Below are 14,549 nucleotides of genomic sequence, written 5' to 3'. Positions count from 1 at the left end.
GAGAGAGAGAGAGAGAGACAGAGACAGAGACAGAGAGAGAGAGAGAGAGAGAGAGAGAGAGAGAGAGAGAGAGAGAGAGAGAGAGAGAGAGATGGGGAGGGAGGGACAGATGGATGGACAGACAGAGACAGAGAGCGCTCTATGCAGATAGAAACAGAAAGAACCCAAAGCTGGACATCCAGGAGACCCAAGTGCTGATCCAGTCATCTTTTGGAGAATGGGACCCAGGCAGAGAAACATGGCTCTTGCACATTTGTGATCTCTCCTTCTGACCCCCGACAAATACCCAGAAACAAGGGATGACCAAACACACTGAGTATTCAAGAATTCATCCCCACTCCCTGGACAATTCTGTGATGCCAACCCCCTCCTGAAGCCCCCGCTTGTCCCCCCGGGGCTCCACCTTGTGCCGTTCTGCTGAGCTGGTGGGATCACACTGTAGTACACTGGCACACTCCCTGCCGGTAAGCCCCCCTGGACTGACTGGCTGGCAGGGACCAGCACAGGCTGCTGAAAGGGCTGCTGGACAACATTCTGGGACTCATTTCCCACTGGAACCTGGAGAAAGATGGGATTAACTGTAATCCCTTTGTTACTACATCTTCCCTTCCAGGCTCCCTAGTGCCAACAAACTCAGAAATATATTCCCTTCTGTCTGCAGAAATGCCAAATGCTACCTTCTCTGGGGACCCCCCACCCCCACCCCTACCCCTATCACAGACCCCCAGGGCCATGAAGGCTGGACCCAGGAGGGAGAGACAATCAGAACTCCCTGCTTCTTTTAGGTCCACAGACCTGGCTTTGGGGAACACCTAACAATTTGCACAGGAATGAAAAAACAAAAAGGATCAAAATCCACTCTAACAGATGATTGGATGATCTAGACTAGGTCTTATCTTGAAAGGAAGACCTAAAAAGGGCAGAGTAGTAGTTTGGGGAAAACTGTCCTTTACTTCTTTCTGAGGAGTGGAGACTGGTTATCTATTATTACCCCAGAGTAATACCTACTTGGTATGAAGACAGCGGCGTATACTGGACCACAAGGCCTTGCATCTGGCCCCCCATGCTGTTCCTCTGGTTGCTGAGAAGGCCTTGGTTCTGTGGCTGCTGGATCCCCATCAAGCCCTGGTAAGCTGCCTGCTGCTGGTTGGACATTATGGGCTGTAACCCTACAAGGGAGAAGAGGTGGTTAGGGTCAGTGTGGCGGACCCAGAAGAGCGACTCTTTCTTAGCTTCACCTCCCCGAGGGGCTGAGGCTTCCTTCGAACTCATCTGGTTCTAGCACCATGGAGGGAGAAAGGGTTCTCCCAGTCCCAACCTCGCTCCTCTTACCAGGCTGCTGGGATGGCTGAGGCAGCTGTTGACCACGCTGGGGGCTGTAGGCCACCGGGTGAGAAAGAGGTCGGTATTGCTGGTTGGAGTTGGGGTACTGCCCAGGAGGGTAGTAAGAAACCTGTATCTAGAGTAAGAGATAATGGGCACATGAGCAGAGTCTTCTCCTAAAATTTCCCCTATCAAAAAAACTCCCAAATTCCAAACCCAATTAAATATACAACATGTTGGGACTGGGAGTCAGAAAGTAGAATTCGCTTCTTTCTTTGTGTCTCTAATTGGAGGGTCAACCACCTGCCTGAGAGCAGGTTTATAGGATGGTCTCAAGGATGGGAGGGGATAGTGGGAAAAGTTCTAGTGAGACTAAAAACAAAAGATATCAATATCTTGGTAAGAGGTAAGAGGATTGGGTACTGACAGCTTTTTGGTTATCTATCTAGAATGGAGAAAGACAAAAGGAAAGATTTTAAGCCTATAATAGCCTAAAAGATCAAAACTAGGACAGGAGGTTTCCTACCTGTTGTGGGGGCTGCATGTAGCCCTGAGGCTGCAGGACTTGTTGGCTTGGGGGAGCGTGGCTGGAGGTGGAGTAGTTGGAGGTGGGGAGAGGCTGGCCCGTGGAGGCCATGATGAAGCCAGGCTGTTGAGGGTGTTGGGAGAGGAGGGGGGACTGGAACAGGGCGGAAGATGGATCGGCCGCCTCGGCGGAACCTTGTCGGCTAAGGCTCATCTGCCCAAAGGGGTTGCTGAGATCATCCGTCTGTGGAGACAGTGGGTGACCCGGAGACTTGAAGCCAAGCAGAGTCTTTCTTCCCTGGCTCAGATAAAGACGGAGACAGACAGACACACACAGGGCAATCTCTCCTACCCCCTTTCTTTTAGACTCTAAAAAGGACCATGGTTCTGTGTTCTTGGACCTCTCATAGAGCCAGAGACATTTTGAACTCTTTTAAATTGAATACTTGATGTTTAAGGAAAAAAAATAATTGCAAATAATACTAAGAACCCTCAACCCTAGAGCTACTCTTTCCACTAAATATCCAGCAACAATGACCACAGAGGCTGCAAACATGGCAGGGCAAACAGAAACGGGGGCCTAAGGCCTAAGGGTGGCTGGAGACTTCCACATGTAAGGAGAATCAGACTGACTGATATGGCTGAGAGAATCTAATAGTCCTTCCATTTCCTGCCTTTCTTCCCCCAGGCCATCCCTCCGAAGGCTGCCATCTTTAACACCATCTCATCGACTCCTTCCCTTCTGGCTTTAAAGCACTTCCACTGCCCTCGGCTCTGCCAGTGTTCTGAAAGGGCCGTCAGATGCCTTATTCCAGCTGCCCTCCTCCAAGGGGTCATTTCCACCTCAGTTTGCTGGTTCTGGCCGACAGCTTTCTTGCCCTTCAGAAGCCACTTCCAATTCTCACCTCCATAAGGAGGTCGAGGCCAAGCGGCTGAGGTGGGGGTGGGGCCAACATCTAAGGACTTCATCTCTGAAGTCTTCCTTCCTTAGCAATGAGGGCAAGAGCATTACATCTCTCACTCCTCATGTGAAAGGGCTAGGGCTGCTCTCTCTTCTCTTTTGTTCCCTGGAGATAAGAAGTCTACACCGATACACGAAGGCACACACAGACACACGCGCACACCAAGCAAGATAATGAACAAAGCAGGAGGGTCTCTTGCAGAAGAAATCAGGGGACACCAAACATCAATGCCCTCCCCCTCATCTCATCTTTTCAGATCCTCAGCTCAGCTGTCTCACTCTCCCTGCCACCTTCCTCTCCCTGGGCCATATTGTGAGGAAATGGGCAAGAGGGTAAGATGGGACTGGGCAATAGTTTGAGGTCTGTGTCCCAGGACTTTTCAGAAGGCAGGTAGAGGAGAAGAGGTAGGTAGAAGAACAGAGGGGATCCTGGTGAAAAAGCAGAAATATGGGATTAAAATCAGGGTCAGTCTACCCCCATAACCAAGATGGGGAAAATCTGGTAGAGTGCTCAGATAGCCTGGCTCAGCAAAGGGCTACTGGACAACTGGTGGGGACACTTTGTCAGGGATGCTGACCATGCAATGAAAGAAGGATGCAAGCTATTCTCAGGTAAAACCCCCCAGCCTCAGGAATGGGGACCTGAGAGTACCCAGGGACCCTAGGCAGGCCCACCAGCCAAGACCTTCAGTTAATGATTAGAAACAGAGTATGAGGCAAAAGGAAAAGACAATGTGAGGCAGAGCTGAGAATTATGAATTTTATTTTTAGGCTTCTAGTTTGGGATCAGTTATTTTGTGAGCTTTCTGTCAAGCCAAATCCTCCTTCAACTACTTCAGATTCACCATTTCAAAGAAGTATTCCCTAATACTTTTTTTTTTTAGTAGTCATGCACTTATTTTTTATACCTCCTTCACTGACAAGAAGAAAAGCAAAATATTTGTAACAAATAAGCATAATCCAAAAAACAAATTTCCATTTTGGTCATGTCCAAAATGTGTTTTATTCTGCATCTCACTAACCGTTCCTTCTTAACTCTGATCACCCCTTTACTGTCTCCTCTGAATTTATGGACTCAGTTTGTACTATATTCTTTTTTTTTTTTTTTTAATTCTTACTTTCTGTCTTAGAATCGGTTCTAAGGCAGAAGAACAGTAAGGGCTAAGCAAATGGGGTTAAATACTTTGTTCAGGATCTTCAGGCCTAGCTCTCTATCCACTGAGCCACCCAGTTGCCCTTATTATAGTCAATTGTATTCAATAATGTTCTTTATTCTTGAGTGTGCTTTGAAATGGAGCTAAGGTAGACTATAAGAGCATATTCTCTCTCTGTCTGGTACATGGTAGGACTTTAATATTGACTGAGCAATCTTAATTATGTTTCTCTGGTATTTTGCCATAAATTATAGTGATGTAAGATTTAAAAGCAATGGGCTCTTAAGTGAAAAGTTAACAGAAAAACCCAGTTAGGCCTTTTCTCTCTAAAGAAATGAAAGGGATATTGTGTCCACAGGAGTTCTTGCCTCTGCCCTCCCAGAAATGTCTAGAAAGGGAAAAGGAGGTGCCAAGTAGACAGTAGACCGAATTCTCATGGCTGGAGGAGGCTGGTCCAGAATCAGACCTCTTTTCCTTTCTCATATAGCTCTGGGGGTCAAATTCTGTTTCTCACTGTCCTAGATTCAGTGGTCTTCTAACAGAAGGGTCAGGCTGGTGGCCACTGGTGGACAGCCTGGTCCACATCAATTCCTCAAGGAGACGTAGCTTTGGGCAACACTGTTGGACAGAAAACACATTGTGCTAATAGCCAAGGAGATGCACACGCATGAATCTGTACAAGAATCCTGAGGCTAGCACACGGACACAGACATGTTCACATACAGGTAGGGACAAGAAAAGGAAAACAGGGTATACCATATTGTACTGCTGGGGCGGAGAGACTGGCAGAAGGACCTGGGGACAGGAGCTTGGAGAGTACTGAACAGGCTGCGCAGAGGGCTGCAGAGCTGAGACTGGCTGTGGACCAGCAGAGAAGCATGCAGAGAAGGAGAGAGAAGGGTACAGGTCGGGGTGGGGAGAACACAGGGAGGGAAGAACAAGGTTAATCATAAGAGAAATTGCAAATGACCATCAAGGGTACTGAGTAGGCAGCAAACAGGATCAGGGATGGCCCCAGGAGCCATCCACCTCTGGGACCAAAGGCTCATTTTATCTATGAAGGAAGAGGAACCTCTCAAAGGACGCCCAACTCTGCTGCTGGGGCATATGCCTGTCCCCAGTGACCTTTGAGTGCATCCCCTGGGCCAGAAGCCAATTTGCTTTCTTACTATGGATATAGCTTGCTTTCTTTTTCCCATACACACTTTCTAAGCAAACAATTTCCGAGGAGCATTGCTGGCACACTTCTGGCTTCCAAGTCTCCTCCAAAGAGGAGAGATTCCTATTTGGGCTGTTGTTACGTGGCTGCAGGAAGCCTGATAAAGGGGACAGGGAGGGGGTTACTTAGGAGTCTGGCTTGCCTCCCCCTGCTGTGTTCCCAATTTCACACTCCATCTCTCCTACATGAACTGTTCATTCACAAAGATCAGCACCCCCATCCCTTTCTGAGGACAGAGAAGGAAAAAAAACACCCATTTAATGCTTGGATCAGGCTTCTTTCTCCATAGCTGCCCTGTGCTCCAACTTGGGAGGTTAATATGAAAGACCCCCAGCACACAAGCAGGGATCTAGGAATAAAATACAAAACAGCTTTGTTGAAATCAAACAGCTTTTGTTCTCGACACACCTTTGCTGGCTTAGAATCAGGGGGATTTGTTTGTCAGGGACGTGCTATGTTTCCAAACCATTTCTTTAAGGTTGGCCCTTTTTTCTTTCCCTCTTTCCATCGGCGAGCTCCAATTATTTCTTCAGTTTCTTTAACCACAATCTCAGGTAATGCTGTCGCAGAGTTTGGAGAAATCAGGGAAGGCCGAAGGGCCTAAGCAGGTAGAATTCCCATGTCCCACACGCTTCCTCCCCCAAGCCTCTCAGCAGAGGGCAGCATTTGGACACTGCAGAATTTCAGGAAGCTGGGCAGGAGGCTGGTAGAGTATTTAAAAAAAAAGAAAGAACTCCATAGGCTTGGCACTAGAATCTGAGTTGTGTCAAAAGTGGCTAGGAAGGAATTAATCTTTTATATGGCCCATATGCCCCTGCCTTAAAAGCAAAGCCCACCCATTTCCTAACAGACACAGACATTGCGAATTCAGGCTCAGAAGCACTGAGTGTGGCAAGTATGAGGGTCTCTTGGTGTAAAATCCTTTAAATGAACATTCTCCTCCAACCCAGCCCTGGCGGAAAATTTTATTTATTTATTATTATTATGAATTTTGAGCTACCTCAAAGGTACACAGGCTGAGGGAATCCTCTCATCCTGACAAAGAGAAATGTGGGTTTTAGCTTGACTTCTAGTACCCTGCCTCCTTCCCAGAAGAATTCAGTTCCCGAATCACGGGAATCTGAAAAGCAGTCAGAGGACAATCCTGCCACCTCCTGGGGAATCCTGGTCAATGCCACCAGGTGCCACCTGTGACTGAACAAGGCCGGGACAAGGCTCCCCTTCAAGAGCCCAGCACTCCATTAGCACCCTGGGCCGACATGGGTGCAGTCTGTCCTCCTCAGCCCTGGCCAATGGGCAGTGGCACACGGCAGATGGGTCCAATCTCCACCATCTTCCCCAGCATCTTGGGCTCCTCACTATCTTTCCACTCCCAAGGCCTGCCAATTTCACCTTTGGGCCATCTCCCAACACCCCCCAGGCAGTCTCTCCAGTCTCTCCCTACTTCCGTTCATCTTCTGTTCAGTCAGCACTTAGGAAGTGAGGCCATACACCACAGCCCATCCCTGGGCCCCCATTCAATGGGCTCCCTAGTCCTCTGGGGTAAGATAGAAAATCTTTTGACTTAAAAAGCTCCCTAGTCCTCTGGGGTAAGATAGAAAATCTTTTGACTTAAAAAGCCCTTCAGAGCTTTCTAGGCTTCTTACACTTTCCTCCCTTCTGCCATACTACAATTCCACATACAAGACAACCCCTCGCCTGACTCTCTTCAAATCTCAGCTAAAAGACTACAAGATTCTGCAAGAAGCTTTTCCCATTCTTTTCTTTTATAAATCCCTTACCTTCTGCCTTGGAAGTCATACTAAGCATCAGCGCCAAGGCAGAAGAGTGGTAAGGGCTAGACAGTGGGGGTTTAAGTGACTTGCCCAGGGTCACAAGGCCAGGAAGTATCTGAGGCCACATTTGAACCCAGGACCTCCCATCTCTAGGGCTGGCTCTCTATCCACTGAGCCACCTACTTCTCCTTACCCACCCCGATCCCTCTTAATACTAGTGCCTGCCCTCAGGATGGACCTCCAACTTACCTGCAGATAGTTTGCATGTCTATAATTATTTTCATGCTGTCTCCTCCATTAGACTCTGAGCTGAGGAGCAGGGATCGCTCTTGTCTTTCTGTAACTCTAGCACCCTTAGTAAATGTTTATTGACTGCACTCATGATTGGTGGGTAGTGCCCCACAGGGAACTATGATAAGCATGTCACCTGCATGCAGGCCATTATCCTCATCTCATCTCCCAGCTACCTCTACATCATGGTCTCCCTAGAATTCCTCCCCAGCTCTTCCAGCTCCCCTTTGTCTTGAGTTGTTCTACCCCATTAGACAGATGTACTGGGACAGCAGAGACTATTTTGCTTGCTTGTATTTGTATTTGTTTTTATTTTTTTGAAAATATTTACCTTATGTCTTAGTATCAATTCCAAGGCAGAAGAGGGACAAGGGCTAGGCAATGGGGGTTAAGTGACTTGCCCAGGGTCAAATAGCTAAGAAGTGACTGAGGTCAAATTTGAACCCAAGATCTTCATTCTCCAGGTGATCTATCCACTGAGCCACCTAGATTGTATTTGTACTACTAGCATTTAATCAAGTCACCCACAAACAGAGAGAAACTGCTTTTCCTATAAAGTCAGATGGACAGCTGGCCTATCAATACAGATATCTTGGGAAAGATGGATAAATGAACAAAGTCTGGAACTGGGCATAGGAATGTGGGACTGAATTGAAGACACTGCCCAGGGCTTATTTTTTTTTCCCCCTAACCCTTACCTTCTGCCTTGGAAGTCATACTAAGCATCAGTGCCAAGGCAGAAGAGTGGTAAGGGCTAGATAGTGGGGGTTTAAGTGACTTGCCCAGGGTCACAAGGCCAGGAAGTGTCTGAGGCCAGATTTGAACCCAGGACCACCCCCCCTCCCCCCGGTCTCTAGGCCTGGCTCTCAATCCACTGAGCCACCCAGCTGCCCCACTGCCCAGTGCTTTTAATGAACACAAAGCTTCTCTCTAAAACAAAGGTCACTGCCTTTAATAGTGAGATCATTTGGAGGCTGCGGTATGGAGGCAAACCATGGAAAACAACAATCTCCAAAAAATGAATGTCAGAAGTCAGCTAGAAGACAATGGAGAGGCGCATAGTGGATGTGACTGGGATGCAGCATAAAACCAGCTCTGAAGCTGAAGGTTCCAGAGATGTATTCTAGCTCTTACTAGGGAAGTTGTGTCAACACTACCATGTGGAAAAAGGAGGCAGAGGCTGGCCATGCACGGAGAGCAAGGGAGAACTCTTGGAGAGGAGATGTGGAGAAGAGGACTTACAGAGGATACACACAAGAGGAGCCTGAGAAAGATAAAATATTCTAGGTCTGGAAGGAATACAGATATTAATAAGATCACCGATTCACTGAAGCACTAGGTTGAACTTCTGTATGTATTTTGAAATCTATTCTTGTCAATGGAAGTGAAAATAAAGCTTCATGTTAAATAAAAGAGTCCCCTTACATTAAGCCTGAGGAATTGTGCCCTTTCCCTCAAGAGTCTGCAATGTTGTGCATGTGGGAGGCTAGAAACAGGACTTATTCCAGGGTCAGCAACCACTTTAGCTCTGAGTGTCACCAACAATGCCATATGATGACTTGGCACACCAGTCGGGAGAGAGAGGAAAAAAGGAAGAGAGTGGGTGAAATGGAAGGAAGATGAGAGAAAGGAAAAGTACTAGGACCACAGGTGCCATTCAGAGGCAAAATTCCACAGGCCTGATTTTACAGGAGATCTCATCTATCCCAGCTAGCATTTGTGAAATACCCACTATGTATCAGATCCAAAGGATATCAAAACAAGATGAACAACTGCCCCTGCCCCAAAGGAATTTACATTCTGTTGGGAAAATACATTACATAACTAGATAAATATGTATATGAAAATCTGAGGAATGAATGAACACTAACAATTTAGGCAAGTTTCTGGTGTTAAATGGCACATAGAATGAGAGAGGCTAAGAGAAGGCAAGGAGAAATGCATTCCAAGGCAGCCTGTGCAACAGAGGCAAGTTTGGAAAACTGGAGGTTTGGAGAACTTGATGTGCAAATCTGAGTCATCTGCACTGACATGATACCCACAGGAGTTGCTGAGACCACCAGAAGGTAAAAGGATAGGACACGCATGTCAAAGCTGCCCAAAAGCCTGAGAGGGACCTACCTAACAGGGAGGCAGAGATCCATGACAGAAGTGTTCTAAAAACCCAGGGAGGAGAGAATATGTAGGAGGACAGGGGAATTAACAGTATCAACTGATTTGAGAATGGGCCTTCCTGAGTGCAGCTTCAGCAGAATGGAGGGGAACAGAAAGCCAAATTGAAAATTGAGGAGTAGAAGGTGTGAAAGTGGAAGCAATTGAGTGTAGAGTCTTTTCTAAGAATCTGAATATAAAAGACAGAAGAAATATAGGAAGACAGCTTGAGGGGTCTAAGGGAAGGTTTTTTTAAAAGGTTGGTGGGGAATCCTGCTGTGTCTATAAGCCCAGAGAAGGAGCCAATGGAAAAGGAAGGATTGGTACTGACAAGGAAAGGAGGCCTCTTTATCAGAGACAGAAGCAAAGATGGAAAGGACAGAAAATAATGTTGAGGTGATTGGAAGTGGGAACTGGAGAGAAAAGGAAACTTGCCATGAAGGGCCTAAATTTTTTTAGTGAAGTATGAGATGAGGTACCCTATAGGGAAGACAGAAGGAGGGGAAAGTGCTATAGAACATGGCTTCAGAAGAGAAGAGAAAGTATGGAATCTCACCAGTGGGAAATATAGTAGAGTCAATCAAAGAAAAGTCAATGTATTGGAGTGTAGAATAAGGACCCAGTTGGGAATAGATAATGAAAGTCTGTAGTGGACCCAATCAGCATGGCTATATGACTTCCTCTAGGTTTTCAGCAGGAGTAAAGAAGATGGCTGTATGAGTAATCTAGGGCTAAAGCATGAAAAAGATAATAATACTGATCACAAATATACATATATATGTATGTGTGTATGTATGTAAATATATATGTATACATATATATATGGAGAGGAGATGGGAAGAGAGACAGAGAGAGAGCAGAAACAGAGAAAGAGAGAGAGAGAGAGAGAGAGAGAGAGAGAGAGAGAGAGAGAGTAAGAGTATAAAGTTTATAGAGTGTTTTGTAGATATTTTTTCATTTAGTTTCACAACACCCCTAGTAGGTAGATAAGTGCTGTTATCTATCGTCTTCAAATTTGAACCCAGGACCTCCCTCTCCAATCCTGGCTCTCAATCCACTGAGCCATCCAGCTGTCCGCCCCCCCTCTTCCCCCCTTACCCCTCCCCTCCCCCATTCCCCCAACTATTTTGGCAGCTGTGTGGTATGATACGGTGTCTGGAAAGGTGAGATTCAATGCAAGTAATCTAATCAGAAGGCCACTGCAGTGGTGTAGACGAGACTCAATTAGAGTTGTAAATGTGTAGTGGAAAAGATACAGAAATCAGAAAGTGAGTGAAGGCTCAGTAAACATCAACAAATCGATTCTGGCTCCAAGGTCTGGGCTGGGACAGAACTTGTACAGAGTCGATATTCTAACACTTTCTCAGACCCAATACGAATACTCTCTCTTTTTATCCCTCCCCATCTTCTTCTATTTAAGGGGATGGGTAGAGGCAGGAGAGAGGATGAAATTTCATTAAAACACATATATTCTGCACAAAATTACACAAATAAGAAATATTTAGGAACCTGCAAATCCTGTCTAAAGATCAGTAAAACAAGGCAGTTATGTAGCACAGTGGACAGAGTGCCAGGTCTGGAGACAGGAGGTCTTGGGTTCGAAACTGGCCTCAGACATTTCCTAGCTGGGTAACCCTGGGTGCCTAGCCATTGCTGCTAGAACTGATAAAAAAGAAATAGTCATTGATAAAAGAAGACATTAATGAAGAGAAGACAGAAAGTGCCACACACAGACAGATGCCTGAACATACCCAAATATAAAGGACAACACATCTGAATGCACCCAAGACATCTCTGCCAAGTCTTGGAGAGGGAGATAAGGCAAGTCCAAGGAGACAAGGCAGGGATGGTGCTGGAAAGAGTGAAGACTAGAGAAAAAAAACTAGAGAAAAGTGAAAACTAGGGAAAGACTGAAATCACTAGCTAACAGACATCCACATGAAGGAGGAGGGAAGTTTTTCTAGATAATCATCTTCCCAGGCTTGGGCTCACTGACAGGAAAGAAGCCCAGAATCCCTGAGCTGGCAGGGCCCTCGAAGGAGAGACTGTATGGCCTCCCTCAATGGCACCTGAGTCTCTACTCAAAGACTTCACCTGAGAACTCCCTGCCTCCTGAGGCAGTCAAACCCACTCTGAACTACTTCTAGTTGTCAGGTGTGTGGTGGTTTAAAAAACAAACAAACAAAAAAAAAAACAAAAAAAACCTTACTTTCTGTCTTAGTATCAATTCTAAGACAACAGAGTGATAAGGCTAGGCAATGGGGGTTAAATGACTTGCCCAGGGTCACACAGCTAGGAAGTGTATGAGGCCAGGATCTGCGACTCCAGCCCTGGTGTCTACCTGCTGTGCTACTTTGCTGTTGCCCAAGTGTTAGTTTTTCCTTCCACTACGCACAAGTGGTGCTGGGGCCAAGCAAACCGGGCCTAAAGGACTGCAGAGTATTCCAGCTCTAGCAAAGAGAGGAAAAGAGCTCCTGGGGCTTGCCTGGAAATGCCTAGAGCAGATACACATGGCATCTCTGTCCTCTAGACAAGCTTCACTTTCAAGAAAACAGGTTCTTGGCCTGGAGAAGATGGGAGGAATGGGAAGTCTGGGAGATGAAAAGGAAAAAGTGTCCCGAAGGAGACCTAGGCATCTGCATGCAGCATCTGGAAGGCCCGAGTGTGAATCCTGTCTCAGAAAAGCCCTCAGCTGTGTGGTCCTGTGTGAGTTACTTCTCATTTCTCAGCCTCTGTTTCTTTCTGAGGACTGACTGAGAGAATGTATGTAAGGCACTCTGCAAGCCTCAAAGCCGGTGTAAATGCCAGCAGACATAGTAAGAGCATCCCAAGGCAGGGAGAAAATGGCAGCAGAACACGGCAGGGTCTTCGGCTTCAGACACTGAGAGCAGAATGGACACTGGCTGGCCTCGGCACAAATATCAGGGGCAGATCTGGGAAGAGTCACGGCTGCAGGGGCTCTCACTGACCCTAATGCCATCCTAATTTAACCCCAGATAAGCCCAAAAGGCAGAGTTCAACCGTTCCTGTGACAGAAGCTGAGGCTGGAGGAGACGGAGAAGGAGAAGGAGAATACAGGGGAGCGCCACCCTAGGAAAGGCCAGCCTGGGGCCCGGAGAGCCGCCAAGCTGGTCCCCGGGAGGCTTGGGGGAGGCTGGGAGGAGCCCGAAGGGAGCCTCACCTGGGAGATCATGTGATTGCTCAAGGGTGGCTGCTGCTGGGGTGCGGGCGGGAGTGCCGGATGCTGCGGTGGCGGCTGCTGCTGCTGTTGCTGGGGAGCGCAAGGGAGGAGGCCCCGCACGGGCTGGGATGAGGTGACCTGGCCACACACTTCAGGGGCACCTAGGGCAAGACCTGGAGTGCAGAGAGACCCACTCAGCCACGGACAGAAATCCCTGCCATACCTCTCAGCTCAGCCTCCCCTCCCCAGGGCGGGCAGCAGCCTGGAGGGCTCCGGCCTCTCCCCGCCTTCCTCTGTGCCCCCAGCTGCCCAGGAGAGCCGACTCCCCCCCCCCCCTGCATCCGTGTGCCACAAAAACCCTCCCACGAACTCTCTTCCCCCGTTTCGGATTAGCTCCAGCTGGCAAGACAAGGGCTGGGGTGTCAGCTCTCTGTGAATGTGAGCTCCACGTCAGACCTGGAGAAGGCCAGGAAAGGGGAGGCCGGCCAAGGGGGCCATCGGTGAGGGGGGCCTGCCACAGAGATGTCCTCTCACGGTCAGGACATTGGGGCTCTTCAGATGAGTCCCAGGGAAGAGCGCTCGGTGCTCCCAAGATAAGAAGTGCTGGGCCTGACAGTGGAGGGAGGGCTCCGGCGCCGGAGTCAGAGGCCCGGGAGGGGCTTGGAGGAGCCGACTGCATGTAGTACCTGGCCTGGAGATTCTTCCCGCGCTGCCTCCTTTATTGCTCCCAATGCTGTCGCCCCGGGTGAGGATGGAGATCCCACTGAAGCTGCTGGCTTTGGTAACAGGTGGCCGCATGCTTCGGACAGAGCCATCCGAGTCTGTGCTGCTCCAGGGCCGGGGCTCCAGGGATTTGATCTCGCTGTCTGTGCTGCTCTGGCGGCTGCTTGAGGTCCGGCTCAGGCCCTCACGGTTCCCCCTGCAGAGACCACAGTGGTCAGAACGCCCCCCACCCCACCACCTCGGCATAAGAGCTAGGGGAGAGCTTATTTCAGTTCTTATGAGAACAATGGAGATGGGGCACACTGATTTCTTGTTAGCTGGCCAGCTGATTGAGGCTTGATGGGAGCAGACAGAAGAAGACCAAGAGTGGCAACAAAGAGCAGAAAGGCAAATCTGGGAGAGAGAGAACTGGTGACTGATCTGACCCAGAGACTGGCTTCAACCTCCTGTTCCTTTTGGGAGCCCACAATGGAAGATGCAATGGGGCTAGTGGGACAGGGGAAGAGCTCTCCCTTCTACAGGTGGGTCAGGCCAATGATGCAACAGAATAAAGTGCTAGCGGCTTCCTCATGTTACTCAGAGCCAAACCCAACAGAAGTCCGGATCGTGACCACTTTTGAGGGAATGGGAAGGTTCCTACCAGTCTGGCAATAGAAGCCTCAGCCCAGTCCGCTTAATGCCACTCAATATCCATGGAAATTTGGGCATAACTAGTTCTAAAAACTTCTGGCCAAGCAAAATCGAACCTGTCTGGGACCTCAAACAATGAAAGAGGAAACACTGCACCTATACCCTCCATGTTCTTTCATATAGATTCCCAGGTAGGTAAAAGAACAAGGGCAATAATGGGATTCAAGTCTAAGAGATGGAGAGGGCAGGGCTTTCTTACCAGTCTGAACTGCAAAGTTGAGACTGAAAAGCCAAGTTCTTACTGACCCCCCACTAACCAGATATCGGAAGTCCCCTATCATTAGACTTCCAAGTGCCAGGGATTTTCTTCTCATCTCCAACAGTATATCTGAATTGGAGATAACAGATAATAAGAGTGAATGGGAGGACATTTGTCCTCAACCAAAATATAGAGTCCCAAACCACTGGTACCCAAGAAACTGTTTCACTTTAGGGCACAAAACCTCTAACCCCAACTCTAAAGCATTATACAAATGACCCCAACTCCCCCCTCCCCCAGATGTCTAGTGCAGTCAACAGTCCTCTCCTTAGTTTGGCCATCTGTTAAAGTAGATAT

The 14,549-nt window shown here is 48.1% G+C and overlaps 1 protein-coding gene across 1 annotated transcript in view; it reads right to left on the bottom strand.

Moving 5' to 3' along the window:
• R3HDM2 (R3H domain containing 2) overlaps positions 1-14,549 on the bottom strand; it is a 98,430-nt gene that overhangs the window by 5,688 nt on the left and 78,193 nt on the right. The window contains exons 13-19 of the mRNA XM_044679222.1: positions 13,267-13,499; positions 12,581-12,753; positions 4,720-4,821; positions 1,850-2,092; positions 1,333-1,459; positions 1,009-1,169; positions 404-558 (exon numbers count right to left, since the gene is read on the bottom strand). Of these exons, the coding sequence (XP_044535157.1) occupies positions 404-558; positions 1,009-1,169; positions 1,333-1,459; positions 1,850-2,092; positions 4,720-4,821; positions 12,581-12,753; positions 13,267-13,499 (1,194 nt within the window). The remainder of the gene's footprint in view (positions 1-403; positions 559-1,008; positions 1,170-1,332; positions 1,460-1,849; positions 2,093-4,719; positions 4,822-12,580; positions 12,754-13,266; positions 13,500-14,549) is intronic.

The sequence above is a fragment of the Gracilinanus agilis genome, chromosome 5 (genome assembly GCF_016433145.1).
Source record: "Gracilinanus agilis isolate LMUSP501 chromosome 5, AgileGrace, whole genome shotgun sequence".
Taxonomy (NCBI): domain Eukaryota; kingdom Metazoa; phylum Chordata; class Mammalia; order Didelphimorphia; family Didelphidae; genus Gracilinanus; species Gracilinanus agilis.
The sequence above is the reverse complement of the archived record's forward strand: the minus strand, read 5'-3'. Positions and strand labels throughout refer to the sequence as shown.